The sequence below is a fragment of the Saprolegnia parasitica genome, assembly GCF_000151545.1.
Source record: "Saprolegnia parasitica CBS 223.65 unplaced genomic scaffold supercont2.50, whole genome shotgun sequence".
NCBI classification, from domain to species: Eukaryota; Oomycota; class Saprolegniomycetes; order Saprolegniales; family Saprolegniaceae; genus Saprolegnia; species Saprolegnia parasitica.
The window spans coordinates 96,400-124,128 of NW_012156444.1; the positions used below are offsets into that span (position 1 = coordinate 96,400).

The 27,729-nt window shown below is 57.2% G+C and overlaps 13 protein-coding genes across 13 annotated transcripts; 5 read left to right on the plus strand and 8 right to left on the minus strand.

Moving 5' to 3' along the window:
* Positions 1–1,889: 1,889 nt before the first annotated feature.
* SPRG_09637 (hypothetical protein) lies at positions 1,890–3,397 on the plus strand (the record flags this gene model as incomplete). Its single annotated transcript, XM_012349063.1, has 2 exons — positions 1,890–2,943; positions 2,992–3,397. The coding sequence occupies exons 1-2, from the start codon at positions 1,901–1,903 to the stop codon at positions 3,395–3,397; spliced, it is 1,449 nt and encodes a 482-aa protein (XP_012204453.1). The 5' UTR covers positions 1,890–1,900.
* Positions 3,398–5,474: 2,077 nt separating this feature from the next.
* On the minus strand, positions 5,475–6,287 carry SPRG_20825 (hypothetical protein; the record flags this gene model as incomplete). Its single annotated transcript, XM_012349137.1, has 2 exons — positions 5,475–5,870; positions 5,922–6,287. The coding sequence occupies 2 exons, from the start codon at positions 6,285–6,287 to the stop codon at positions 5,475–5,477; spliced, it is 762 nt and encodes a 253-aa protein (XP_012204527.1).
* A 468-nt stretch (positions 6,288–6,755) lies between these two features.
* SPRG_20826 (hypothetical protein) lies at positions 6,756–7,544 on the minus strand (the record flags this gene model as incomplete). Its single annotated transcript, XM_012349138.1, has 2 exons — positions 6,756–7,154; positions 7,209–7,544. 2 exons carry the CDS (start codon positions 7,542–7,544, stop codon positions 6,756–6,758), a joined length of 735 nt encoding a protein of 244 aa, XP_012204528.1.
* A 1,562-nt stretch (positions 7,545–9,106) lies between these two features.
* Positions 9,107–9,937, minus strand: SPRG_20827 (hypothetical protein; the record flags this gene model as incomplete). The annotated part of the gene is made up of 2 exons (XM_012349139.1): positions 9,107–9,520; positions 9,572–9,937. 2 exons carry the CDS (start codon positions 9,935–9,937, stop codon positions 9,107–9,109), a joined length of 780 nt encoding a protein of 259 aa, XP_012204529.1.
* A 1,081-nt stretch (positions 9,938–11,018) lies between these two features.
* On the minus strand, positions 11,019–11,806 carry SPRG_20828 (hypothetical protein; the record flags this gene model as incomplete). Its single annotated transcript, XM_012349140.1, has 2 exons — positions 11,019–11,435; positions 11,489–11,806. The coding sequence occupies 2 exons, from the start codon at positions 11,804–11,806 to the stop codon at positions 11,019–11,021; spliced, it is 735 nt and encodes a 244-aa protein (XP_012204530.1).
* A 1,448-nt stretch (positions 11,807–13,254) lies between these two features.
* On the minus strand, positions 13,255–14,120 carry SPRG_20829 (hypothetical protein; the record flags this gene model as incomplete). Its single annotated transcript, XM_012349141.1, has 2 exons — positions 13,255–13,671; positions 13,722–14,120. 2 exons carry the CDS (start codon positions 14,118–14,120, stop codon positions 13,255–13,257), a joined length of 816 nt encoding a protein of 271 aa, XP_012204531.1.
* Positions 14,121–17,429: 3,309 nt separating this feature from the next.
* Positions 17,430–17,855, plus strand: SPRG_20830 (hypothetical protein; the record flags this gene model as incomplete). Its single annotated transcript, XM_012349142.1, has 1 exon — positions 17,430–17,855. One exon carries the CDS (start codon positions 17,430–17,432, stop codon positions 17,853–17,855), a length of 426 nt encoding a protein of 141 aa, XP_012204532.1.
* Positions 17,856–17,974: 119 nt separating this feature from the next.
* SPRG_20831 (hypothetical protein) lies at positions 17,975–18,493 on the plus strand (the record flags this gene model as incomplete). Its single annotated transcript, XM_012349143.1, has 1 exon — positions 17,975–18,493. The coding sequence occupies one exon, from the start codon at positions 17,975–17,977 to the stop codon at positions 18,491–18,493; it is 519 nt and encodes a 172-aa protein (XP_012204533.1).
* A 380-nt stretch (positions 18,494–18,873) lies between these two features.
* On the minus strand, positions 18,874–19,165 carry SPRG_20832 (hypothetical protein; the record flags this gene model as incomplete). The annotated part of the gene is made up of 2 exons (XM_012349144.1): positions 18,874–18,987; positions 19,037–19,165. The coding sequence occupies 2 exons, from the start codon at positions 19,163–19,165 to the stop codon at positions 18,874–18,876; spliced, it is 243 nt and encodes an 80-aa protein (XP_012204534.1).
* A 708-nt stretch (positions 19,166–19,873) lies between these two features.
* Positions 19,874–20,413, minus strand: SPRG_20833 (hypothetical protein; the record flags this gene model as incomplete). Its single annotated transcript, XM_012349145.1, has 1 exon — positions 19,874–20,413. One exon carries the CDS (start codon positions 20,411–20,413, stop codon positions 19,874–19,876), a length of 540 nt encoding a protein of 179 aa, XP_012204535.1.
* Positions 20,414–21,039: 626 nt separating this feature from the next.
* SPRG_09638 (hypothetical protein) lies at positions 21,040–21,416 on the plus strand. Its single transcript, XM_012349064.1, has one exon. The coding sequence runs from the start codon at positions 21,077–21,079 to the stop codon at positions 21,377–21,379; it is 303 nt and encodes a 100-aa protein (XP_012204454.1). The 5' UTR covers positions 21,040–21,076; the 3' UTR covers positions 21,380–21,416.
* Positions 21,417–21,437: 21 nt separating this feature from the next.
* SPRG_20834 (hypothetical protein) lies at positions 21,438–22,658 on the minus strand (the record flags this gene model as incomplete). Its single annotated transcript, XM_012349146.1, has 8 exons — positions 21,438–21,597; positions 21,645–21,790; positions 21,841–21,934; positions 21,981–22,045; positions 22,088–22,213; positions 22,269–22,378; positions 22,426–22,531; positions 22,578–22,658. The coding sequence occupies 8 exons, from the start codon at positions 22,656–22,658 to the stop codon at positions 21,438–21,440; spliced, it is 888 nt and encodes a 295-aa protein (XP_012204536.1).
* A 1,405-nt stretch (positions 22,659–24,063) lies between these two features.
* Positions 24,064–25,683, plus strand: SPRG_20835 (hypothetical protein; the record flags this gene model as incomplete). Its single annotated transcript, XM_012349147.1, has 1 exon — positions 24,064–25,683. The coding sequence occupies one exon, from the start codon at positions 24,064–24,066 to the stop codon at positions 25,681–25,683; it is 1,620 nt and encodes a 539-aa protein (XP_012204537.1).
* Positions 25,684–27,729: the final 2,046 nt, after the last annotated feature.

A 27,729-nucleotide genomic window follows, 5' to 3' on the forward strand; every position in this document is an offset into this window, starting at 1 on the left:
AGGCCGGGGGCCCAGACAGCTGCAGAAACGCCCGGGTCGGCTCGTCATCGTTGGTCGGCGCATCGACCGTGCCACTGCAACGGTAGCGCTGGACGACCACGGCCGGCGACAGTGGCGACGCCTCGGGCGACGAAAGGAACACCGCCGTGCTCTCAAACACAGGCACGTGCAGCGCGGCAGCGAGCTGGCAGCATATTCAGGGTGAGCGCATGCGAGATGGAGACGACGCACCACGTGTAGCTGCAGCGTGGCAAAGCACACGACGTGGTGAGCGCGGCACCAGTCGTCAAGCTGGGCCTCGATGCCATGAGAGGCGACGAGCACGTCGGCGTTGGTCGCCACAAGGGCATCGCAGAGTTCTTTCGAGAAGACAATCGACGCGTCAATGAGCACCATCGAGGCCACATGAGTGGGCGAGAGCGAGAGGGACGGCGCGAGATCCACCGCAAGGACCAGTCCCTCGACCAAGCGCGTCGACGTGGCGCCCGCCATCGGATACCAATGCACGTCAGTGGGTCGACGAGACGCGTCTGTCAGTAGCGACGGTATCTTGTGTGCGATCGCGACGGCCATCGCCATGGCGTCCTCCCCCTGTTCGGAGCTACTCGAACAGATCAGCCTCGTGCGGAAAAGATGATACGGGTGCCTACGTGAGCGCTGCGCCGAGTGCCTCGAGTGGGCTTCCCGCTGCCTGAAACGACGCCTCGCGGAGCCATTCGTGGACGTTGATCACCATGCGGTCACAGGTCGCCAGCGCAATGGCCAGCGCGTCCTGGAAGCGCGACGCGATTCCGATGCTACGCACAGATAAGGACAAGAGAAGAGCCGAGTGCTAGTAGCTGCAACGTACGTATCGATCGACTGGGCTTGCAGCGCCAGTGCTGCCTCGGCGAAGGCGTGGACGAGGTTCACCAGGAGGTGCAGCCCTAAAGCAGCTCGTATTCGCAGACGACGCAGGCTGCGCACCGTTCCGTGCACGCGATCGTGTGCTGCAACAGCATCTCGGAGAAGGCCCATGATTGGACTTTCGCTCGCCACGCCGTGCAGGACGGCCGCGATATGCGACGTTAGCCGCGTCTCGTCGCCGTCTAATCACGCCACGTCAGTTCGCTTCGGTGCGATACGGAGCGTACCAACGATGAGCTTGTGGCTGCGAAGAGGTCCGAGGAGCGTCGTTGCTGTCGCAGATACGACTGCGAGGCCTGGCAGCAGCGACGTGCGGTCGAGGCGGAACGCCATGATTTTGCGATCTTCGACGGTCTCGGGTACGAAAATCAGTCGATTTCATGCAAGCCAAAAATTCCAAAGGAAGCACCTTGGGTGCAACCTGGGCTCTGAATCGTCCAAGGCTGGTCCGTGGCGAGCATTCATTGGCGGCGGCACGTGTAGGCTGACAGGTAAACTGATATGGGGCCAGCACGTGGCGAAGGCAAGCAAAGCTACTACTGTCTTATCGTTGAACGACACGACTGATGTGACCAGCAACCATACTTGGTAACGACGTTAGCGGTTTACAAGCCGCGCTAACAACGACCGCTCGCGTCCGAGTCGAATCGCCTGCGTACCAACTCTACGTGGAATCGCCTGAGCTTGATGATGTATTGGTGCCTCGGATTGGGACCGGCAAATAGGTGATCGCATCGGCTTTCTCCTCGATGGCATCTTGCGCATATGCTCATCACCATTATTCAGCAGCGGCTACTGCATTACATGTTCCTTGCCTTCAATTCTCGCCTTCTATCATATCGCGCCCAGCTGCCCATGCTACCTATCGTGCTAACACACTGCGAATGGAGTCGACAGGCGACCTCAAGAATATCAGAGCTACGATCACTGGAGCGATTTTGGCTGCCTTTTCAAGTCGTGTTGGCGTCCAGAGCTCACTTTCCAATTCCCAACCATGCCCGAAGCCATCAAGCACCAAGAGTCCCTCGAGCACGTCCGGTTCGCCAAAACGCAGCACCTCTGGGCCCTCGGCGTCGGCACGGTCATTGGCGGCGACTTTTTCGGGTGGCAGGCCGGCCTTAGCGCCGGCTTCCTCGGGTACCTCATCAACCTCGGCATCGCGTCCCTCTTTTACATGCTGCTGGCGTTTTCAATCGCCGAGCTCTCGACCGCGATTCCGTGCGGGGGTGGCCCGTACGTCTTTGCCCAGCGGGCGTGGGGCCCCGGCGCAGCCTACTTTGCGGGCCTCGCCGAGGCACTCAAGGTCGTTGTCGTCGTCGCGATCGCTTGCTCGGCCAACTCGGGCTATATGAACGAAGTCCTCGGACTCAGCTCGAGCGTGAGTCCGCTCTGGTGGGTTTTATTTTGCGGCATTTTCGTGCTCCTCAACATTGGCGGCGTCGCGATGAGCTTCAACATCCAAGTGGTCGCGACGTGCCTTTCCGTGCTGTTTCTGGTCATCTTTTATATTGGCGCCGCCTTTCACGTGGATTACGACAAGTGGATTGTGGCCGAAAACTGGGAGTTCCAAGGCGGCGTCGGCGGCCTCTTCAGCGGCTTCTCGTTCGCCATGTGGTTCTTCTTTGGGATCGAAGAGCTCCCGCTCGCGGTCGAAGAGACGATCGACCCGGCGACGCACATGCCCCGGGGCATCATCCTCTCGTTCGTCTCGCTGTGCACATTGGCGTTCCTCACGCTCTTTTTCAACACGGCGATTGCACCGGGCGCCGTCGGCATTATGACCTCGCTCGCGCCGCTCTTTGAAGGCTACAAGACCATCTTTGGCGACACGAGCGCGGTCCGCGGCGTCTCGGTGCTGCTCATCATCGGCCTTCTCTCGAGCTTCCACTCGTTCTTGTACGCGATGGGCCGCCTCCTGTATGCAATGGCGCGCGAAGGCATTCTCCCGAGCGCCCTCGCCAAGCTGCACCCGACGCGCCACACGCCGCACGTGGCTCTGCTTTCGGGCACGTCTCTGGGCCTCCTCCTCGCCATCGTGTAGGATTGCTCGGATGCGACCAATGGGATCTGATTGGACTTTCTTAGATTGCACTTTACGATTGGCGACGCCGTCATGACCGCTGTGCTCATCAACCTCTCGCTCATTGGCGCGCTCGTGTCGTACGCCTTTCAAATGTCGTCGTTCATTAAGCTCCGGTGGTCCGCACCCGACATGGAGCGTCCGTACAAGTCGCCGTTCGGCTTGCCGGGTGCTGTTGTTTGCTTTCTCATGGTGTTTGTGATTCTGGCGTCCATCGTGTACCAAGGCGCGCAGTCGTCCGACTTTCTCGTCTCGATCGTCGCCGCGGCCGTCTACTTTGCCATTGCTGGCATCGTGTACGTCTACCGCGTTCAGCGGTCGACGAGCACGGTCACGAGCGACAGCGGGTCGCTCCAAGACAACCTCATGTCGCCGTCGGTCGAGTCCTTTCCCGCGTCGAACGCTGCGTAGGCGGTCGCCACCACGCTCTTTTAATACTATACTACTCTTGTCTCTTCATCTTGTGTCAAGTTGTGGTATGGATCCCGTCGTCGCTGGATTCGCCGAGGAGGGAGTGACAGTCGAGCTCCAGCCCGCTGGAATCGACATCTTGATGGAAGCGTGCGGCGTTGATGAGGCCAGTTCACTGCACCAGACCCACGTGCAGCGCGCTAAGAAGTGCGCAATGAGAGACGCATGACGATGACATCATAGAAGATGCGTGTAACCATGTACGACCATAAAGCTGCGATACCAAGCGAGGGCAAATAACTCAACACAACACACCGCTCGGGCCATTGAAGTGGATGGCTTTGTATTCGTCCTCAATGGTCGTCTTTTGTAGTGATGCGATTGGTGTCGTCGAGAGAGCCCAAGATATGACTCAGCCCCAACGTCAAGCGTTGGTCGTTGTGCGAGTCGATCTCGATGACGCAAGCCGCGTCGTCAAAATACAAATGACACACGATCGTCATGTGCACCTCTTGCCCAATGAGCCTCTGCACGAGCGCTTCATGCGAGAGGATTTGCGGGTACAAGGCCGCGACGGTCGTCCGCGAGATGCGCAGCCGCGCTGTCGTCACCGCCCGCACCATCGCCGTCGGGCCCAACTCGATTGCTTGGATCGTTGGAGGCTCCATGTGGACGCCATGGCTCATCGCGTCCGAGAAGCGCCAGTGCTGCAACAGCGCGTCTGCCCCCGTCTGCCCAACGTGTCATAAGCCCGCCCTGGCGATGGAGAGGCTGCGTACCTGGCCACGGAAGCGCACGTCGGAATCCATATGTGTGCGCAAGAAGGCGTCAATCTTGTGCATCGCGGCCGGGCACCCGTGGCGAAAGAGGCGAAAATACTCCATCGCGACTTTGAGCTCGGTCTCGTGCTGGCGGACGGCGGTCGATCGCAGCGCTGCGAGATGGCGCTGCGAGATAGCAACGTCAGCATGGAGGGCAGCAACCGAGGTCTCGAGCGCATCGTAGGCAGCGCGTCGGTTCTGGCGGTAGCGCTGCTGCACCTCAGTGCGCGTCGTGCGCGGCTTGCGCCGCTTTGTCCCGTTCGTCGTCGTGGGCATCGAAATCCAACGAGCGTGAAATGGTGAAACAAACGTATTTCACCGTGTGATTCAATTCCCACCGACATACTAGTACCATTTCATTGTTTGTGCGAAGGATTCGAGCGGCCAACGATTCCTTGGCAGCACCTCATCAACAAGAAACTCGATCGGAGTAGGGACTCTAGAAGGAGCCACCCTCACGTCAATGTGGCCTTGAACGTGGGGTATCGCACGCTGGACCGATATCGTTGCACACTGGTCATGGTTTCAATCCCTGGATGCCGCCGACATTTTTCGTGCTTCACTGTCTCAAGTACTTGGCAGCGCCTCTGCAACAAGGCACTGGAACGGAGAAGGGACCCTATAAATACCATGAGCCACCCTCACGTCAATGTGGCCTTGAACGTGGGGTATCGCACGCTGGACCCGATATCGTTGCACACTGGTCATGGTTTCAATCCCTGGATGCCGCCGATATTTTTCGTGCTTTAATGTCTCATGTACTCAATCAATCAATCAAAAAATCAATCAGTCAATCAGTCAGTCAGTCAATCAGTCAATCAATCAATCAATCAATCAATCAATCAATCAGTCAATCAATCAAACGTGTAGTGTTGAAATCAAATGAGCGAAAACTAACTCAAAGACTTTGCATACGTCATACGTAGTGCTACGCCTGAAGCAGCGTGGGCGGTGGCACCAGCACTCGGTTGTTGGGAGTGAGCCCAGAAATCCATCCTGTGGCGGACCCTACTCACCGAGGAATAGGTCGCGCGACGACTTACGCAGGCTCGTTGATGTAGTACTATTGATTCAGGCTCGCTGCCACGACAAGGCTCCAACGACCTCCAAGCGCACGTGATGCTGGTGGCGTGACTTGTGCTGACACGTCACTTAGCGTTCAGGGCGACAACGCACAACGTTACTCGTATCCGATCCCACGTGTACGAGCCATTGGGCAATAGGGTTAGAGGCTCCTTGGCGCCATCGCTTGTGCATCAAGGTATCGTGAGCTCGCCGTTGGCTTGTATCTTTGCTCCGTCAACAATGAGGAGCGCGTTTTCGGCGCCGACGAGCGCGAGCAAGGCGGGGACAATGCTGGCAGCTGTGTCCATGCGCGTGATCGAACCGTCTGGAAGAAAGTGAAATGTGTTGACGATCGGCATCGAGAGCACTTGTCCCAATAAGCGCTGAACGAGCCACTCGTTCTGCAAGACGTGCGGACAGAGACACTGGAGCGACATGCGTGAAATGCGAAGGTGCAGCACGCCCGGGGCCACCACGAGGTACGCGTCGTCGCACGCGCGCACGTCGAAGCCCGTGGGTACCATCTCAATGGACGGGAAGATGGCGTGGGAGGCCCGCCACTGGGCAAAGAGCTTTTCGATGCCTCTCTAGTCGAGATACAATGTATAGCGACAGCACTGCTGGTCCTCGCAGCGTACCTCGTTCATAAAGAGCAAGTCATGGCGCATGACGCTGTGAAGGAAGGCGTCTTGGTTCGCTTGCATGTGCGGGCGATGCACTTGGTAGCCATGCCGAAACGATGCGAAGAACTCGACGGCGGTGCTGAGCGCGCTGTCGTGGGGCGCATTGACCGCGCGCAAGACCTCGAGCTGCCCTTCGCAGCGCGCAACATGGCAGTGCAGTTGCTGGACCGAGCCCTCGAGGTGCTCGAGGTGCTCTCGCTTCTGCGCGACGTAGCGTAGCTGGCGGAGTCGCGTGCCCAACTTGCGCTTGGCGGCGTCGCCTCGCTTCGTCTCTTTGCTCGCACGCGGCGCCGGTGACGTCGCCGGGTCCGTCGGCAGCATGCTCGACGGTTCTGAAATGTGTCCAAGCAACTTCCGAGCGACTGCTCCTTGAAGTGTTTCTGAACCGATGGATCTCCGCCGAAGGTTGGCAGAAAGTAGTTGGCAACAATGGGCCTGTCTGCTCGTCGGTTGACTTTGCTTTTCTGAAGCTGGAGCGGTGATTGGCTAATTGGAGCGTGCAAGGCGTTTTGATTGGCCAAACTAAAACGATCCAAGCATGAAACTAAGAACCTCGTTTCTTACCCCGCAAAAAGCTTACAGGTGCACAGATGGGCACAACATTCGGATCCCAATGGAGTCCAATTGTAGTATTCCAAGAGGCCGTCGGCGCCACTACCGGGAGTCTTCCTGCACGGCGCACACAAACTTGCGTGGCCAGGATCGAGTTTGAAATGCGGTGAAGTACACATGCTCAAGACGACAGAGGTGGCAGAAAATGATTCGCTAACACGGCAGGCTACTGCCACACTACAGCATCGGCAGCTCGCCATTTGCCTTGATCTGCGCACCGTCCGACACGGCAAGCGCCTCCTCGGTGCTGCCCAAAAGACCGATGAGCGCCGCCACGATATTGGTCGACGTGTCCATCTGGCCGATCGTCCCGTCGTCTTGAAAATGGAAATGGATCATCGTTGGCATCGAGAGCACTTGACCCACCAAGCGCTGGACGAGCCGTTCGTTCTGCAAGACGTGTGGACAGAGACTCTCGAGGGCGTAGCGAGAGAGACGCAGATGCAGCGTCGCAGGTGCGCGCACGAGACGCGTCTCGTCGCACACGAGCACGTCGAGCGCCGGCGTCACCATCTCAAAGCACGGAAAGAGCTGATAGTACGCCTGCCACTGGGCGAAAAGCTTCTCGAGGCCTCTCTAGTTGGAGAATATACCATTTGGAGTCGGAGTATGGCAAATCAATAGATGTACCTCGTTCATAATGACCAAGTCGGGCCGCATCACGCTGCGTAGAAACGCGTCTTGTCGCTGCTTCAAGTGCGGTCGCGGGACGTGGTATCCGTGGCGAAAAAGCGAGAAGAACTCGGCTGCAGTGTGGAGCGCTCCGTCGTGCGAACACACGGAGACGCGCAAGACCTCGAGCTGGCCCTCGCAGCGTGCGATGGTGCGATGCAGCTGTTGGACGTCGTTCTCGAGGTGTTCGAGGTGCTCGCGCTTCTGGTCGCGGTACCGCTGCTGACGGCGTTTGGACTTGGGCGGTGCTCGTGTCGGAATCCGACTGAGTGTTGTCGGCGTCGAAGAGATCATTGCGTATGGGCCTCGAAGTGGGTTGGCGATCGATAGATTATGGCCGGCAACCTATTTGATCAGCAATAACTGCACCGCAACGTCACAATAATCGTTTCGCTCGCGTCAACCAAATTCCATCGAAGAAAAAGCTCGACACGGATTGGCTCGCATCCTTGATGGTCGTAGTGCAATGTACGGGACGTTTTGAACCTTTACATATGCATCCTTGTTGGTCGTAGTGCAATGTACGGAACGTTTTGAAGTAGCGTAGGGGCCGAGTTCGGGTGATTTTCAAGAGAATAAATCTGATTTTCGCCAGTGTTGGCGGACGAAGCGTGTCTGCCACAGCCAAAAGTGAACTGCCGCGCCGCACCCGATTGCCGGTTGAGCCCAGACCTCGCATTCCACTCCGAAGCTTTCAAGGTAGCACACAAAAGAAAATCAACTTCACCGACACAGCGCCGTGTGCATCTATCTTCCTGCCGACAACTATGACTGAACCGCAGGAAGAAACACTTTGGGCTGACCACCATTGACTTCATTCTGACGGCAGTAGATGACTTGGTTCGTCTGCGGGCAAAATCAACAGAACTCGTGAAAAAGGCGTGAGAGCTTCAAGAAAACGGCCCACACGGGCGATTGAGAATGAACTGGATCTCGATCAGGACGATTCCAAAACGTGGTCAAATGTATTTGTGCATAGAGCAACGAGCAAGCGAAGAGCCATCAAAGATACTACAGCGGAATGCAAGGCACGAAGGAGCATAACATATTTCGCCACGTAGTCTCTATGTAGAAAAGTGACACACCACTCTCAAGGCTGGCGGGCGAACAACAAACTCAACGTGCCCGAGTTCACCAAGGGGACCTCACGAGCCACTGTCCAAAACTGATCCGGATCCGGATAAAGATCGGGCCTCGTCTATGAAGATGCGCCGGCTTCGTCCACACACTCCCGAAAACCAATTTGATAGTATTCTCTAAAACTGAATGAGTTGCAGATCCCTCGCCCAACATGCACGTGTTGATATCGGCTAGAGACCCCGTGGTCATCAAAAGCCGACTCGAGCTGCTTTTGGATGTCATCGGCGTCGTGGATCGCATCACATGACGCCATGTGAGGAGCGCCAATGAAAATTTACGGCTCTCGGGTGGTCCAAATGATATCTTCACGAGCGTGGTGCATAGAGAATGTGCAATCACAACGCACGTCAACTGCCTCGTCAAGAGTGCGTGGCAACCGTCCGCTTTTGTCCAGACGGGTGGCTTTCTGTTTCATACTGCGAGCTTCAGCCTTATTAGTGTTGTCCCTTTCTTCTCTTTCCGAATATTGGGTTGGCCTCAGCTGTTGGCATCGGTACCACCATGGTGGATACGTAGTAGCAAGGATCAGTACGCCCGTAGAATGGCATACCAATTGAGATACCGTCTCGCGTTCAAAATACATGTAGGTGATGCCTCGCGTGACGAATGAGCTCTGCCGCTCGCTCCCGATTAGTTCCTACGTAGCGTCATCTACCCCGTGGGCGTTGAAGACAACGTTCACATTATTTACTCGTCTTTTGAAGCGAACAAGAGACTCAAGGACAAGGCGTGGTGCTGCTCACAAGCTCGGCGTTGCCCTTCATGCGAGCCCCGTTGAGCACGAGGAGCGTGTCGTCGACGTCACGAAGCAGCTCCTCGAGGCTCGCCGTCATGTTGGCGACTGTCTCAAGCTCCTCGATGTGACCGCTCGCGTCGTAATGAAAGTGGATCAGAATCGGCAAATGCATGACTTGGCCGACGAGCTTTTGGACAATGCGCTCGTTGCTGAGCACGTGCGGGTAGAGGCACTCGATGGTTGTGCGCGAGATGCGGAGGTGCATGACGGCGGGCGCTCGGACTATCGCCGCGTCGGCGAGCTTGATGACCTCGAGGCGCGGGCAGCGCATCTCAAACGAGTGAAAGAGCGAGTGGTACAGCGTCCACTGCTCAAAGAGCTTTTGGATGCCAATCTACGAACCATGCAATCAGAACTGTGAAATCTGCGATCCGTGTCAAAGTACCTGGCCCATGAAGCGGACGTCGGGCTCCATGACACTCCGAAGAAAGTCGCATTGGTACTGCCCATAAGACGGCATGCTTTTCTGGGAACTGTGCTGGAAAATGCGGAAATACTCGTTCGCAACCTGCACTTCAGGTTCGTGGAGCCGGATCCCGCTGCGCAAGATATCGAGCTGGCCCTCGTACCGAGCGATTTGGTTGTGCAGCTCGGCGACTTCACGCTCGCGATCTTCAAGTGCGTGGAGCTTCTGGGCCCGATAGCGCCTCTGGTTGAGGCGGCTTTGGGTGCGGCGGAGAGCGATGTTGTCGCTCAGCGGGCGGATTTGCGGTACGTACGGAGCTGGTCGCTGCAGCATGTCTGTGCTCATGCGGCGGGCAAATTCGAAACTGGTTACAAGTAGGCGTTGCTGCTCTGTGCCAATCAATTACGACGCGGTATCCTTCGATTTTGAGCAGGCATTGCGAGATTTTGATATATGTCACAGCCTCGACGCATGATGTGTCGTAGGGGTGGGTGGTAATCATGGGCCATTCACCCACGAGAAGAGAAAAGTTCCGACGCCAACGATCCGCGTGGCTACCGCTGCAAAAAATATATTTGTCGCGTCTGGCTTTGAAAAAAAGAGGAAACGGACGAGGCTTTGGAGAGCTGTGGCGATGTGAGCCACACACGCCTTGTCGGTTCTTGGCGCTGCGTGAGCGTTAGTTTGCATGTTTTTGCGAAGTACGCCTTTGGGAGGAATGATGTGACCGCTCGTCGCCTTCCTTCAATGTCAAGAACGCCGTGGCTTGTGTCTCTTTTCTCTGGCCCCAACTGGATAGGCAATAACGGTATCGTGTGTGTCAAGTACACGTGTTCACTTGTGGTTCTGCCAATGAAAGCAACGTGGCATCGCGCGGCATACAAACTTGAAGCTTGCATATCTTTTGTGACATGCACATCGTTGATTGGTCGTTTAATCTGGCACAGCACTTCAAATCCACCAATCCTCGTGCAGGGATTGATTTGGTGTTGCCTGCATTCCGCATCCCCGCCCGTTGCCGCGATCCCTGCTCACATGACTGTATGCCTAAAGCAACTACAGCGATGGCATCTCTCGCCCTGCGCAGCTGCGCTCGCTGTGCACATCGTCGTGCCGCTGGACTGTAAGTAGCCTTGAACCACTTGGCTGTCGTCGTCAGGAGGAGAAGAAAGACCACTGCTACTGCTCCGCTGACGCTTGTTGGGCACGCCAGCGCCGCGTGATCATTTTCGGCGCTTGGTGCCACGATTACACGACCGTAATATTTACGGTTGGAACTGCCGCGTCTTTCTCTCTGTGGGCCGTTCTGCTATGGTGGTGCCTGAGGAATGCCATCCCCAAGCAATACGCCATGGACAATCACATACTGTATAGAGAGAACGGAACCACGTATCAATGTTTATATCTGTAAAGACGTATGCTTCGCCTAGCTGCTGGTGATGGTTTTTTCGACTTGAAGCTCGGCGTTGTGCTTGATGCGGGCACCGTCCAGCACGACGAGCGTGTCCTCGACGCTCTCGAGCAGGTTGGCCCAGCCCACCGTCATGTCAGCGGAGGTGTCGAAAATGATGACCCGGCCGTCTTCGTCATAATGCAAGAGGATCAGCACCGACATGCGCAGCACTTGGCCGATGAGCTTTTGCACGAGCCGCTCGTTGCTTAGCACGTGCGGGTACAGCGCCTGGAGCGTCGTCCGCGAGATGCGCAGATCCATGTTGGCGGGCGCCCGTACGACGCGGTTGTGCTCGAGTGTCATCGTCGTCATTTGCGTGCACGTCATTTCAAACGAGTGAAAGAGCGTGTGGTACAGCGTCCACTGGTCGAGGAGCTTTTGGATACCAATCTAAGGCCGTGTTCATTAGCTGACGACGACGAGGGGCGCATCGCATGTCGTACCTGGCCCATAAAGTTGACGCCCGGGTCCATGGTCGCGTTGAGAAACTCAAATTGCTGCTGCGCGTTGCGCGACTGGCTGTAGCGGAAGATGCGAAAGTACTCAGCGGCAACGTGCACCTCGGGCTGGCTCAGGCGCACGGCGGCGCGAAGCACGTCGAGCTGGCCCTCGAGGCGAGCGACTTTCTTGGCGAGCTCTGGCACCTCCTTCTCGAGATTGGCGTGCGAGTGCTTCTTATTGATGCGGTACCGCTTCTGGTTGACGCGGCAGCGCGCGAGGCGCTTCGCCTTGGCAGCATCGTCTTCGGCTGGCGTCGTCATGGCTGATTCAGTTCTGACCGTGTTTGTATCTGCGATCACAGCGGCCGAGGTCGGGCGATTCGTATTTTGACGCAACTAGCCAAACATTCCAAAAAAGCCACCGCATGTCGCAGATAGTAAAGAGCAATAGAAAAAATAGGGATTGTAACATGGGATTGTACCGACGCTATCAATGTTGGTGGCCGTGTCCAAAGCAACAAGGCAAGAAGTGCATCACTGCACAATTCTTTGCTGGGAAGCGCGACGATCTCAAAGCGGACGACAGCGACTGGTGATTCGAGCATTATCAAGTACTCGAAGGCGCCCGCTCGATTCTACACGTGGCATACAGTACCTACCCATGAAGAGGACGCGGCAGATGGCAAGCACGGTGCAACGCGGGTGTGTCAACCTTACGTGACTCGGTGCCAGCGGGTTACAGAAAGTGATCATCGGGGGCCAACTTTTACTCCTAATAACAATAGTCGTCGTCTCGCACCGCTATATTTATCTGTACACTGCTGCGATGATGTTGGTGGTAGCGTTCGATGAGCGTCGTCCGAAGCCATCGACGGGATCGGGATGGGACTGTCGTGGCGCCAGACGTCGTTGCAAAGCAACCTGACGTGACGAGACCGGCCTTCCTTGCTGGTCCTGAAACGCTTCCGGACAGCGGTGTGGAAGAACCGCCGGTGTGGTCATTTGTGTCGACTGAGCAGCACCGACCACTTTTGCATATCTGTCCAGCCAGCACCCAGGGCGCAATTCCATGGTGCACAGCCAGTTTCACGATTGCTGCATGGCGTCACCGACCAGTCCTTGGAAGAGCCTTGCGACGCAGCTGGATGTTGCTGGACAGTGTACTTGAACCTCGATTCAAGGGTCTATAAACTGTTTACATTCGACCCTAGCTCGGATGCAGTTCATCCAATCAAAGCAGACAGAGCGTAAATTTGTTCAAAAGCACGGAACTCTTGAAAAACTCACGTCTGGGCTCGTGGTGTCAGTCGCTGTCTCGTTCTTTTCCCATGGGCGAGAAGCAAGTCGTACGTTGGCAGCTGGGCGCGATGCGAGATGTGTTGTGGATCCAACCGAAAGGTTCATTGCAGCTGCTGCAGAGAAAATCGCTTCAGATTCTAGTGTCTGGAATGACCGACGATCCGAGCGAGGAAGCCTGGTGAAGATCCGTTTGAACTGCGTGTCCATGATGCCACACGAACGCCCTGCAAGAGCTCCTGCAAGCTCCTGGTCAAGTTCGACGGTGCGCTGATGTCTATTCCGCCACACGCATGTCCGTGTCTACTATGTATTCTGTTCCAACATTTCAACATAACATCATTCAAACTTGGACGTTTGGTCCAGCCAGCTTTTTCCTATTTCATGGTCCCCTCAACCCACACGCTCCCATGGAGCATCCTTCAAGAAGAAGGTGCGGAGCGCAAATAACATTACATTGGTCGTTGGAGCTACTAGCAAGCGTGCTCGCTCGGAGCTTGGAGCTCGGCCTCGGCCGTGATACGGACGCCGTCCAGCACCGTGAGCGCGTCTTCAAAGCTCTCGAGCATTTCAGTCAAGCCGACCGTGACGTCGGCAAAGGTATCGAAGCGCGTTACGATGCCGTGGCCGTCAAAGTGGAATTGGCAGAGCACAGGCATGCGTAGCACGCGGCCCACCATTTGCTGCACGAGTGCTTCCGAGCGTAGCACATGTGGGTACAAGGTCTCGATCGAGAAGCGCGAGAGGCGCAAATAGAGCACGGCTGGCGCGCGCACGACCGAAGCGCCAGCGTCGAGGTGGACGATTTCCAAGGACGGACACTCCATCGTGAACGAGTGGAAGAGCGTGTGGTACAGCGTCCACTGCTCAAAGAGCTTGGCAATGCCATTCTACATGTCAGCACGCATGAGCCACACAGTATGACATCAGACGCGTGTACCTGGCCCATAAAAATGAGGTTCGGGGCCATGACGCCCGAGAGAAAGTCCCGCTGGACCTGCGCGACGGACGGCGCGTTGACTTGGAAGCCGTCATGAAACAAGTTGAAGTACTCGAGCGCCGTCTTGAGCTCGGGCTCGCGGAGACGGACGGCCGAGCGCAGCGCCTCGACTTGGCCTTCGTACCGAGCGACTTGGTTGGTGAGCTCCTGGACCTCGCCTTCAAGCGCGTCAAATGCTTGGCGTTGCTCGGCGCGGTACCGGCGCTGGTTGACCTTGCTCTGCGCCCGGCGCACGACCTTGCGTGCGCTGATCTTGTCGAGCGGCGTCGCTGCCTTGGTGAGGCCCAAGCTGCTCGCGTACTTGGCTGTCGCGGGAACCAGCGGTCGCTTCCCGACCATAGCAGCTGAAATTGAAAAGTAGGGCTGGAGACAGATCTGGACACAGCACATGCTTTTTATTGGGCAACGCAGCGTCGAGAGCACCAATCACAGCCCATGAAGACCGACAACGCCCTGTGAGAGGCCTCGACTGATGTTGCATTTTATCCAATCCGAGCGATGGGCGACACGCGACATGAAGGCTCAATCCAGCAAACACTTTCCACGTTGTTTACGCGAGCGCGTCGCGGCCCGAGACAAAAAGTCTGGGGAGAAAGCACAACTGGAGCATCAAATGTGGCTCATCATGGTACCAGACACACGTCGTGAAACCCGCCGTGGCAGCTCGCTCGAGTAGAGCCTGCGTGGTGGGGCAGTGGAGTGGTTTCTGAAGTGCGTCATGAGAGAGGTGGAAAATGAGTGGCGTCATGTCTGGATTGAAGCTGACGTGATGTGTGAGGAAGACACGCACCAGTCTACGAGGGCGACCTTTTGTGCACGGGTGGTTACAACATACATACTTGCTACAAATCAATAGTTCGTTCGGTCTCACGCCAACGGAAGGCCAAGGTTTGCTGTCCGACACAACGAGTCGATTCTTTGTTGTGAAGGATGCAACCTCTTTTGATTTGAAACGCGCTCGTGGCGTCGTCCAACTAAGCTTATTTGATAAACCACTCAGAAATGACCGTCTTAAAGTCGGCGCCAATTGCCCATTAGTCGTCGTGTGCTTCTTTCGACGATGCCTCTGACGCACATTCCATTTCGTTCACCGCACAATATTTTTACAGCGCTGTTGGATCGACCGCTCGAAGCTCGAGTTGGATTGTCATGAAAGTGGGAGGCGGTCGAGAATCGTACTTGAAAAATCGCTACGTTTCTCCTTCATGAACAGGTTGGACCCACCCTTCGTGTAGGATGCCTTAAAGCACCTACCCGGGAGTACACAATTAGTGAGGCGATGTCGACAGCGCGCTTCCTTCTTGGTGCGAAGTTCAAACGTCGGCAGGATTGAAGATGCCCCGGCTGAAGCATTATTAATAGTTCAAGGTGGACTCGCCGCATTTCGGATGCCTCCAAGCCCTAGTACTAGTACATGTCGCTCGATAAGAGTCAGATCGATTGACGATGTACTAGTAAGGTCCACACAGCGTACGTTGAGTTTTTTGTCGCCTAGGGCTCGTGCGGTGCTCCTTCCACTTCCTAGCTGTAGTATCGAAGTCCACACGCACAGCGTGGGCTATGATGTCTTGAATGTCGATAACGTTCGGCGGCCCAGCTCACCATTAGCGCAAATGAACTGCAAATCAGAGGCACTAACGTTACTCTTGGTTGCCGCCGTCAGCCAACACACATCGCCATTGTGCTGCTTTAAACAGTCTATCCTCATGGTCTGAGAAAACCGGCCGGGTAGCCCGGCTGAAGCTGATTCAGGGGTCCGCTCCGGCTTGAGATTTCAAGCCGGTCCGCTCGAGCTTGAGATTTCAAGCCGGCCCGAGCCGAGCCACGGCGACCCCTAGTTCCCCGACGCTGACGCCGGCGCAGCGTCGAGTGGCTGTGCTGACGATGCAGTAACACCGTCTGAAGCCTGAAATAGCGAGAGCGCCCTTTGTCGTCACGGTCACCGAACTTGAAGAACATCTACCACGACTTTTTCCAGCGCTGCAGCCAACCCGCCGTTGGATCCGGCTGCTCGCGACCGCTCTCGTTCGATGCTTCCAGCTCATCCCGCCTGCCGATCATGACGTGCGCCCAACCAGTGCCCCACCATGGCTCGTCAAGTTCGGACCACGTGTCGTCCTCGCGGCGACTATGGACGTCCGACTGACCGGCATCCGACTGCGACCGCAATTTGACTGGCGTGTGCTTCCAGTACAACACCTTGGCGTCCCAGAGACCTTCTACGAGCACCCAGGTCGAGCGGCCTCCTTTGTACCTCTACGGCAGCCAGCCCACGTCCTTCCGCGAAACGGTGACTTCGTGTACCGGGTTGCGCTGAAAGCCGTGGCTGTCCGATCCAGCTCCAGCTTGCACTTTCTCGGCCACGATGCTCGACACTGCCTTCTCTGCGATGTGCAAGCCCATGAAACGTACGACCATCTTTTGGTGCGGTGCCCATGCGTCCGAGCGATATGGCGCGCTTTTGCACCGATGCGGGGCATTTTGCAGATGCAACTCCCGTCGTCGGCCGCTAGCTTTCTCTACGACGATATCGCCGCGCGTACTCGGCCCACAAGTCCTCCATTCGTTCCTCTGGCCGATCTTACGCGCTTGCGTCTGGTACTATTGTAGTATTGTCTTTGGCTCGAACGCAACAACCGTGTCTTCCGCTCGACGCTGACGCAACTTCCCGCTACCGCGCTCGCTATCCGGGTAGCCACTATCGCACGACAGCATGTCTGGCCCTCGGTGTGCACGCTACCTGGTCCCTCGCACAATCTCGAATCACGACCACTAACGCTCCTCGCTGACGCACCGGCCACGCCCCACAAGCGCATTAGAAAGTCCACCATATCTTTATAATTGCATGTCATATAACTCAGTTCAACAACAACGCCCCTTCGTCGTGTACCGGTATGCATTGCTCGCAAGTCCTCCTGCTGCTTTCGGTTTTTACGAGAAGCGACATGAGCATGTTTGCCGAAATAGCATCCCACAGTCTCATGCTATTTCAGTACCAGTGGAGTAGCTAGCGTCGTGGTGCTCCACGCTTTCTAGTTCGTTTAATGTGGCGACCATCGGCAAGGTTATTGGTGCACGTACTGAAATTTACCTGTATACGAGCTCGGCTTTCAGCGCGACCCGGTACACGAAGTCACCGTATCGCGGAAGGACGTGGGATGGCTGCCGTAGAGGTATAAATGAGGCCGCTCGGCCCGGGTGCTCGTAGAAGGTCTCTGGGACGCCAAGGTGTTGCACTGGAAGCACACGCCAGTCAAATTGCGGTCGCAGTCGGAAGCCGGCCCTAGAGTGCACGCCGCATGTTGCTAACCCCAGCCCTATAACGGGTGCTGGTGACTCAAAGAAGACGGGTGCAGCAACATGCGCCGGTCTTTGATTCATAGACCTAACGTACATTGCTATTCGTCAAGGTTGTCAACCATAGTTTGAACCGTTTTCGGCACAACGTCTTACTGCGCAGCTCAGCTCCTTATCGTGACACTTCGAGAAATGCTCTAGAAGCCAAGTCCAGAAGCTCCAGAAGCTCCTCCAGAGGTTCTCTCATCGCGTGTTCGTGGCGCAAACATAAGGGAATCTACGTTAACACCCTCAATGAACACGTTCCAAGCACGCTCCTGAGTGTCGAGACTTGCATACGGTGCTTCCTAAATGGCACTTCTCGGCTGCCTCTCGGCACGGCGTCTCGGCACGACTCTGGACGTCGCGGGCGCTTCGTCTTGCGTACCGCACGCTTCAGAAAAGCCCATTATTAATACCACGTGCACAACCATGACCCTGTCGGACGTCGAGGGGACATGTCCGGGCACGTTTTTAGTGGGTGCGGTCTGTTCTGCGAGCCTTTCGTCGGTGGTCCAGTGGCTGGAAATCGACACCGCCCTTCACCCGCGTGTTGACGAAACACCCAGCTGTCCACGCAGCTTGCCGTTGGTGCTGACACGTATCCCACTGAGGGGCTTCTCTTGGTTAAAGTATGGTCGCGCCATCGATATCGACAGCCTCGACGGCAGCAATCAGATTGCACTTGGCCTTTCTGAACGGCCACGGCAGCGAATCGGAAGCGACTTTACGGTATAAAACGATAAGCTCTCGCGGGTTTTGCGACGGTTTCCTGTCACAATTAATATACATTGGCCGTTTGACGGCGGGACAAGCGCGTTTGGAAATTTTTCGCATTTCCCGATTTGAACTTTTGGATGGATCCGTTCAAGCTCACTCCCGTCGCGCCCGGCGCGTCCAGCTTCTTTCCTACGCCAACCGAAATCTCGGGTGGCGTCCGATGGCTCCGGGACCACCCTGTCATGGCTGCTGCCACCTGCGCCGCCGCCACTGCATTTTCAATGGCAGCCTACTTGGCCATGCAAGCCAAGGAGCCTGTGCGAATGCTCCACGTGGCGCCCAGCGCCGAGCTCTTCCCAGCCAAGCCCACCGTCTCGCCGTCCGACAAAGCCACCGAGCAGGACAGCACGTTTGACTTTAGTGACTACAGCGAGCTTCGTCACCACCGGCGGCGCAACACGATGGAAGATGACTTGCCCGAGTGCCCCAAGTCGCCGGGCTACATGTCGCTCTCGCCGCTGGAGCACGCCGTGACGGCCGACCAAGGCGACGACATGGGCGGGATTGGATCGCCTGAATGGGGCTGGTACGTCTCGACAACACCGCCCGAGGACTATTACCCCGCGCCCGCCATTTGCTACGGCCGCTGCGAGTAAGGCAGCAGCATGATCCGATATTTAGGCACACTAATTTATTATCAAATGCAGATCAAATGCAGACTCTCACCAAGCTCGTATCCGCTTGGATCACGCAGCGACGAGGTCGTGTTTCTGTGGACGATCCCCGCGCTCGGATACGTTTGTGGATGGGAAAGGAATAGGACACGGAAAGACGCGCGTGGAGTCGTGTACAGTGGGGTACACAATCTCTATTGAAAATTCCTACCGCGACCGTCTTGGACCCCGGACGAGCAAAGAGGAAGGCGCGGGACGCGCCGGCCGTTATCTGGTCAAATATTAGCTATGGGCGAGAATGAGTGGGCGAAGATGTCGTAGGAGGCAGTCGCGTGCGTCCTGCGAATCGTGCAGAGATTGACTTACGTTCCATCGTCGTCCTCTTCAAAGCTCGTAAACATGCTTCGGACGTCGACCATGTAGCCCGCGGCCTCGACGAGCATCGGCGTAGCGGCAACCAGCGCGGGGCGGACAAGCTGCAGATCGGATGAGCCGAGGTTGGCGGGCTAGCCATGTAGGACGTACCGACTCTAAGACTACTTTCTGGTTGTGGATCCTCCGGATCGCATTGGCAGTCGAGCGCGACGAGCCGCGGTCGAGCGCGCGCTGCATCGCGCGGTTCACGCGCAGGGTCGCGCCAGGACGGAAGAACATTTCGGACTCTGGCGACCAACAAGTTCGGCTGCAAAGACTGGCGCCACATTTTGGCCAATGGCCTTGGCGTATGCCAGCAGCCGGATGCAGATTGGACAAAAAGATTGGAATTTCGACGAATATCTTGCCGTGAACTTCAGTGAACAAGACGCCACCATGTCGACGTCCGAGACCCCGCTGCGCGTCAGCCCCTTCTTCCCGCGTGCGCCCAAGGCCTGCAAGGCCGTGGCCGAGCCCTTCTTCACCTGCCTCCACTCGCACGGCAAGCAGCCCGAAGGCGTGAGCGACCCCGACGCCGGTACGAAGGCCATGGCCATCTGCGCGGCGCAGCTCCAGGCCTACAACCAGTGCGTCGACCAAGCTCTCACGAACAAGCCCAAGAAGCTCTTCCGCGTGCCCGAGGCCTACCGCGTCCGCGACGAGTAGGTTGTAGTAGTGTAAGTGTATTCGACATAGACTCGGTCGTCCATGAGCTCGTCGCTCAAATCACCTCACCGGGGCATTGTGGCGCAGCGAGGCAAGGGCCCAAAACGCGCTCGGTGTCATGGGATCGTGGGCCGAAGACGCGCGACGGGTACACATTCTCTATGTCTTATAATGATGGACGATGTATTATGCTTTCACACGGACAACAACCGGGTCGACGCCACGTCGCACGGAAGAATGAAGTCGCGTCGCCCGATGTACACGATGTAGTCGCGCGGCCGCTTACTGCGGGACGTCCTTCTCCCAGTCGTAGTTGGCGATTTCTTCATCGATTTCGTCCACGATCTCCGGGTGCATGGCGGCGACCTCATCGATCGTCGTGGCCTTGGTCGTGCGCGTCTCTTCCATCAAGGCAATGAGTTCCTTGAGCTCCTCAATGCGCTCGACCGAGTCGACAATTTCAGCGTCGAGGCGCTCGTACGTCGGCTTCAAGTCGGCCTCGAGCGAGCTGCCGGCGGTGTAGCAGTCGACGGGCTTGATGTCGGGGAAGACAATGCTGGCGTAGTTCTCCTCAAGCGCCTCGACAAGGTCCTTGTTCTTGATCAAGGCCTTGTAATGTGCGAAGTTGATCTTCTCGGGCTCGCCGGCAAACTCGCGGGCTTCGGCCATGATGGCCGCATGCGCCTGCTTGAGCGAGTCGAGCGACGCGCGGGCGCGCGGGTCCGCGAGCTTGGCGCGGAGCGGCTCCCACTGCGTCGTAAGCGTCAAGGAGCTGTACGCGCGGTTCGAGCGCTTCAGGAGAGCCACGCTAAGACGGTTCATCGTGACAAAGTCGTTTGCAAAAAGCACCAATTGACTACTAAAGCTCAGCCACCCACGGCCGTCCGCTTGAAACCTCCGCTTTTGAATACGCGTGGCGCAACCTCTGAGAACACATATCTTCGTTTTTCCATGGCGTTCGGCACAGCCTCTCTCTTTATTTCAAAGGGTTGATATTGCATACAAACCACGAGGTAGGTTTCTAGCAAACCAATAAAAAATGGTTCCCGAGCGCATTAAAATACACTTCGAGAACACCATTTGCGTGTAACCGACCAGGCACGGATTTCGTGTGCAGGTGTTCGTGGCAGTTCACATACAAAAAGCAAGGTGAAATTGACGCACCTTTTTTAGAAACGCACCCGCATCGTTGAGGCGAAATACGACAGAGGAAACACACCCAAGGTCGACGATTGCACCCAGCGTTGCCGCCAAAGAGAGCATGGATGTAGTAGTATAAATTGAGTGCTGCATGGCGCAATCTGTTGACTATACGGCGCATGCCTTGCCAGGTGCGAGTTCACACTATTTCTTGCCAAACTCGCCACCATGATCGGCACCGATTACGGCGGCAGGTGCGCCAATGCATGGGCATAAAGCGCACCAGATATGTCTTCCTCCGAAGGCCAAAGCTTGATTTTCGTGGCAGGAAGCAGCAGCAACAAGATGATGATGGAGACGGGTACCGAGAAGTTCAAGCGCAAGTTCGCCGAGAACCCGTTTGTGCCGGTGGGCTGCGCCGTGACGGCGGTGGTCCTTGCAGGCGGCCTGCGCACGTTCGTCTCGGGCGGCGACTCGCGGACACAGCAAAAGTTCATGCGTGCTCGTATCTTCGCCCAGGGTGCGACCGTGGTGGCGCTCGCCGTCGGCGCCATCATGACCGACAACAAGTCGGCGACTGGCAAGTACCTCAACGGCCTCAAGGACCAGCTCCTCGGCAAGACCGTGGCCGGCGAAGAGACCAAGTAACGACAACACGCTTGTTTTTATATAGTAGAAGCATCGAGTCGTGTTGTGCAGATATGGTCTAGGCGAGGAAGAACATGAAGAAGACGACGAAGACCAAGAGGATCGCGGAGATCTTCATCGTGAGCATGCGGTTGTTGGAGAGGCTATTGTAGAACTTTTCGAGCTGCTCCTGGCCCGCCGAGATGTTCATGACGGTCTCGTCCACATTGTCATCGATGCTAGCACAATAGCACAGTTGAGATCTTGGAAGGAGGAGGATGCGTACCGCTGGACCATGTCGCCTTGCTCACTGATCATGACGGCGAGCCGCTGGAAGATTTCGCCGAGCTCGACAATGTGCGACTGAATATGACCAACGGCCTCTGCGCGGGACTCGGCGTAGCCTTGCTCGTTCACAACAAACTCTTGGCTCTACGTACGTGGTCGATGCCACAGTTTGACGAGGGCAGAGGGTCGTGTACCTGGGCCGAAATGAGCGGCGCCGACTCGCTTTCGCCAGCGTCGACGCCATCTGGACGCGGCAACGACGGAAATGCCAGTGGCTTGCCGAGCAGACTATCCCAGCACTTATACCAACGGGTGTAGTCTAGTCGTCGTCTACCTCGGGTTGGATCGACCATACTGGGATTTCCGCTCGTGTTGATGCTGCAACGTCTCTTGCCGGACCTATGTCCTCGTCAACCCCATCGCTCGCACACAACGACGCACCTGGAGAATGTCCTTGAAGCCTTGTGTCGTCGACACCAGCGATGTCTTCATTTGACTGACGATTGTATCCGAGTGCTTTGCTGCTTGATCGGATGAGTATCCGGCCCGCTGGCTTTCTTGATAGACCTAGGACGTTAGCATGGGCTTTATGGTTTTCTCGTGGGACGGCGCGAGTATGTACGTGGAGATCGTCGAGCTTGGCGTGGATGATGTTGATGTCTTGCTTGACGAGCTGCGTGAGCTCGTTGATTTGGTTGGTCGGGTCGTTAAACATGTTGGTCTGCCGAACAACTAGCACGATATATAAGGTCGACGTCGCGCGGCGCGCCAACACATACGCAGCGTAAGCTGTTGCAGTCGCTGTGATACTTTGTTGACATCCTTCGAGACGTCCGAGGCGGCCGCATTGAACTGCGCCTGCTGCTGCGCGGCCGAGAGCGGCTTCTATAGCGTGGCTTAGCCTACGTCGCCACCTCGTGGGCCATCGCACCTGCTTCCGGGGCTTCGGGGGCTCGACCCGAGGGACGTGGCCCTGGCAAAGGCGCAAGAACTCGTACGTCCGGTCGGTCATCCTGGCGCGGCAAGTCTGTCCCGTCCCAATGCGGCCGGGGCTTTATTACACACCGCTGCCGTCGTTGTGACCGGCACTCGGTTTTCATAGACCCTCCACGTTTCCGCAACACTGGATGTTTGTATGTGGACCGATTTGTTTTATTAGGGCCCCCTACTTTGCATGGCACCTTTGGATTGGCTGTAACTTTGATATTTCCGTCAATGACCACCAATCACAAGGGCGCAGGCTTTATTTGCCGATAGCCAAGACGATCTTGGTCGGTCTTGACTCATTGTTGCACTAAGAACTGTGGCCAGCTCACCACGATGGCGGCGAGACGCGTTCTTTGTAACCCCGACTTGATGGCGCTGCTCTGGGCCTTCCAGCCCGGGCTCCCTCGCGATCTCTACGACCTCGTCGCCGAGTGTCGAGCGATCGCGACATGCCGCAGCTACGACGACGCTCTATATTACCTCCTGCCAGCCCAATACGAACATGCGCTCGCATTCCTACAGGTGCAGGTCGCTGATGCTAGCTGTTTTGAGCTCAAGGACGATGCAGACACCAGCTCGAAGCACATCGTCTCAGCAAACGCCCTCTTCCTCTGCGAAGGTGCACCGGCAACCATGCTCGCCACGCATCTCTTGGTTCTCACGCAGGATCTGAAGCGTTTACGCCGATGGCTATGCTTCAAGTCGCCACCAAGTGCATTCTTGTCCAACACACTCGACTTTGCGGCGCGCTGTGGACACATCGCAGTGCTAGAGTACCTGGTCTCCATCACCGGTTCCGTGCGATGCTCATCCAGGGGCTACGACGCTGCATCCAAACGCGGCTGTCTACCCATCGTGGAGCGTCTCGAGATGCTTGGCGTTCCTTGCACCGAAGCTGCCATGGACGGAGCTGCGCTTCATGGACACTTGGCCGTCGTCGCCTACTTGCATTCGCGCAGAAAGCCTTGCACGACGCTGGCCATGAGTGGTGCGGCAGCCAATGGTCACCTCGAGGTCGTCCGCTATCTCCATGCCCATCGGCATGAAGGCTGCACGTCGTGGGCCATGGCTGGCGCAATCCAAGGCGGCTTCGACAGCACAGTTGCGTTCCTAAAAGGCCACCGCCCAGAGTGCGCTTCGTCGTCGCGCCATCCATCCTGTCCACGTGTGATCACATCTATCTCAACCGCTCGACCTCTCTCGGCGGCCGACATCGAGCTCCTGGCCTACCTGCGCGTCGACGGTGCACGAGCTATCTGTTAACTAAGCGGTTGGACTTTTGTAAGAGTTGCGTGTGTTTAGTACGCGACAGCGGTTTTGGCGGGAGGTTGGGGGCCGAATTGACCGCCGGTGACGTGCCTAATTAGGACGGAAAGGCCGAATTGCATTTGCTGAGGCACTGGTCGAGGCCATTTTCGATATCTGGGGCGATGGAGAAGGAGCAAGTGGTGAGCAACGTCTTCTGGGGCCACAGCAGCGGCGTCCTCGTCGTCAACCCTTCCGGGCTCCTCTGGCGCAGCCGGCAGACCGAGTCCCAGAAGAAGGTGCCCAAGGACGACATCGTGAGCCTCCTCTACTCGGCCATGGGCCCCAAGCAGTTCCACCTCAAGGTCTCGCAAAAGGGCGGGCGCACCGTGCGCTTCGCCGGCCTCAAGAAGGCCGACATTGACGTGCTGACCAAGTGCGCCATGGACTTTCTTGGGCGCGACCTCGAAGAAGAGCAGATTGCGGCCGGCGGCGGCAACTGGGGCACGATGCAGTTCCAAGGCTCCAACCTCAACTTTATGGTGCAAGACCATGGCATCGCGATGGATCTGCCGCTCGAGTCGATCTCGCAATGCGCGCTGCCGGGCAAGACCGAAGTCGAGCTCCAGTTCCACGAAGACGACACGATCGCGGGCGACGAAGAGACGCTGGTCGAGATGCGCTTGTACATTCCCGGCGACCTCGAAGATGGCATGAGCGCCGAGTCGTTCAAGGACGACGTGCTCGCGCGCGCCAACATTAGCAACATTACCGGCAAGAGCATCGTCGAGCTCGACGAATCCATGGGTACGTTCCTCACGCCGCGTGGCCGGTACGCGATCGAGCTCTACGGGTCGTTTCTGCGCATGCACGGCAAGACGTACGACTACAAGATCATGTACAGCAACATCAACCGGTGCTTCCTCCTCGAGTACCCCAACTCGACCAACACGGCGTTTGTCATTTCGCTCGAAGAGCCGATCCGGCAGGGCAAGCAAGGCTACCCGCACCTCGTGCTCCAGCTCGCGCGCGACGAAGTGCACATCGATGTCAACTTGACATCCGACGAGATCAAGGCGTACGGCGGCAACATCCACGAGCGCATGTCGGGCGCGCTTCCGCAGATCGTCGCGACGCTCTTCAAGTTTATCATTGGCAAGAAGGTCTACACGTCGGGCAAGTTTGTCACGCACAGCGGCGACCGCGCGGTCAAGTGCGCGGTCAAAGCCAACTCGGGCGTCCTCTTCCCGCTCGAAAAGTCGTTCATGTTCATCCACAAGCCGACGACGTTCATCCGGTACGACGACATTGACTACATTGAGTTCCAGCGCTACGCGGGCCAGTCGGGCACGTCGGCGTCGCGCAACTTTGATCTGCTCGTGAGCTGCCGCGCGGTGGGCCAAGAGCTCGCGCACGAGACGCTCTTCTCGGCCATCGACCGGCGCGAGTTTCCGGAGCTCTCGCAGTTTTTAACGTCCAAGAAGCTCAAGATCCGCAACCTCAAGGAGACGCAGGCGACGGCGCCGGCCAAGCGCGGCTACGAAGAGATGAACGAGGCGCTCGGGCCCGAAGAAGGCGAGGTCGATGAAGAGGAGGAAGAAGACTCGGACTTTGGCCCGGGCGCCGAGTCGGACGAGGACGGCTCGGACGACTTTTCCGACGAGAGTCTCAGCGGCAACGACGAGGAAGAGGACGAGAACGACGATGGCGACACCAAGAAGACGGACAAGAAAGAGAAGAAGGCTAAGAAGAAGAAGGCCAAGAAGGCCAAGACCAGCGGCGGCTCGGATGACGACGCCGAGTAGGACGTTAATCTATCGAAACACACCAGTTGGATGCATCATTAGATGAGAAAAAGGGTATCATCATCTCGACGTGCATCGCTGTCTTTCGAGGCAAGCGTCTCTCGACCCGCGACGAACCTCACGACGCTCCTTGCCTGGCGCAGACGAAGGAGCTGAAGCGATCGTTGTTCCGGCGTCCATCGCACGTTCTGCAGAGCTGATTCACAACGTCCCATCGACTGAGGATGTTGTCGCCATCGATGTGGGTTGACCAAGCGCTCCATGATCGATGCGAAAAATCGGGTAGCATTGTGCTGTCCTTTGGGCGATTTGTCTGCCAATGGGCCATGGGACTTGGTGTAGAAAGCCTGTACCTCTGCGATGTCGAGCTCCTGCTGCAATGCTCTTTCTCGGGATCGAAATGCAGGCACGTGATTGGCCAACGAGGTCGACGAGTGGCCAATCAAATGCCGAATAAAGGATCTTGACGGTATCGTTTGAGGAACGCCCCGCTTGTCCCTTTTGCAAGGTGTTTTTAGCGAATCCATCCAAGACTGGGACGGGCTTGATTGAAACATGCAATTTTTACAGAGTTAGATACGCTGTCACCGCTAGTGCCCAAGTCGGTGCAGCTGAGCCTCCAGGTCCCGGACTTCTTTCATGAGCTCTTGGGTGCGTCGGTAGAGCGCGCTTGTCGAGAGCCCTTCGATGGTCGTTTCCAGCTCCCGGACCGCCGTCGCGTTGGCTTCTTGGGCGGCTTCGGCCGTGACCGCCCGCGTCTCGAGCGCCTTCATGTCGCTCTTGGCTTGTGTCTGCTGTGTCTGCAGCGACGCTTCCAAAGCGGCTACGCGCAATGCGAGGCTCGTCGTCTCCTCCTGGAGCTTCGTCTTGGCCTCTGCAAGCGCCGACTTGTCCGACGAGAGCGCGTTGACGCTGGCCGAGAGATCGCTGATGGTCGACATGAGCTTCAAAATCTTGTTCTCGAGGCGCAGCTCATTCGATGCGGCGCGGGCTGCGGCGTCGTCAGCTTGCGCTTTGAGCGCCTCGTACGCCTTGCGTTCTGCCTCGAGCTCTGCGGCTGCGACCAGGTCTGGCGGTGCCGGTGGTTCACCGAGACCCACCTCAATGTCGATGTCAAAGTCCGTGTCTTCCATCAGCGGCCCAGGAAAGACGGTCCACTGACTCACTTCGTCGACGTCGCCGCAAGCAGGGCAGACCACACGGCGGCCGCGCACCGCGTCTTCGTACTTGGCTCGGAACTCGGCGCCCTTGGCGGCGAGGGTGGCACTGGCATCGGCCAGCGCCTTCTTGTGGTTGGCCGAAAGGCGGCGCGCGACGTTCGCTGACGTCTCATGCGCTGTCACAAGATCCGACTGCAGAGCAGAGACTTCTTGCTCGTGCTGCGCGGCACCAGCCGAAGCCGCTTCTTGTGCCTTCTTGAGACTCGCTTCGAGCTCCTTGACGTCGTTGTCGAACTTGGAGGTCGCGCCGGCCAAAGCCGCTTGATGCGCTTCCTCAAGGCTGCCCTTGAGCTCTTCGACGTCCGTAGCGTGCTGCGATCGAGCAGCAGCAAGTTCGGAGACACCGGTCGAAGCCGCTTCTTGTGCCTTCTTGAGACTCGCTTCGAGCTCCTTGACGTCGTTGTCGAACTTGGAGGTCGCGCCGCAAGCGCCGACACACAAGTCGCAGCCGAAAGCTCCGATGCTCGGAGTGATGCCTCAAGGTGCTCAGCGGCATCCTGCGAGGCGCGAAGTTGATCTCCGAGAGTTTCGAGATCGCTGCCGTGCTGGGCACGGGCAAGGACAAGCTCCGAGGCGCTAGTCTCGGCCGTGTCCTGCGACGCGTCGAGACTCGCCTGGAGGTTGACGACCTGCGCTTGGAGAGTAGCAACCTCCGAACGCAGCTCACCGAGGATCGCCTCGGAGATGGCCGTCGATGTCGCGCCAGTTGGCTTGACATTCGTGATGGCACTGGACGGAGCAGGTGCAACGCTCGCCACCGGTTCGCGACGCTGCGCGGCGGTGATGGCGTTGCGGCTGCTCGCCGTCATTGGGCGCCCTGCCGTCG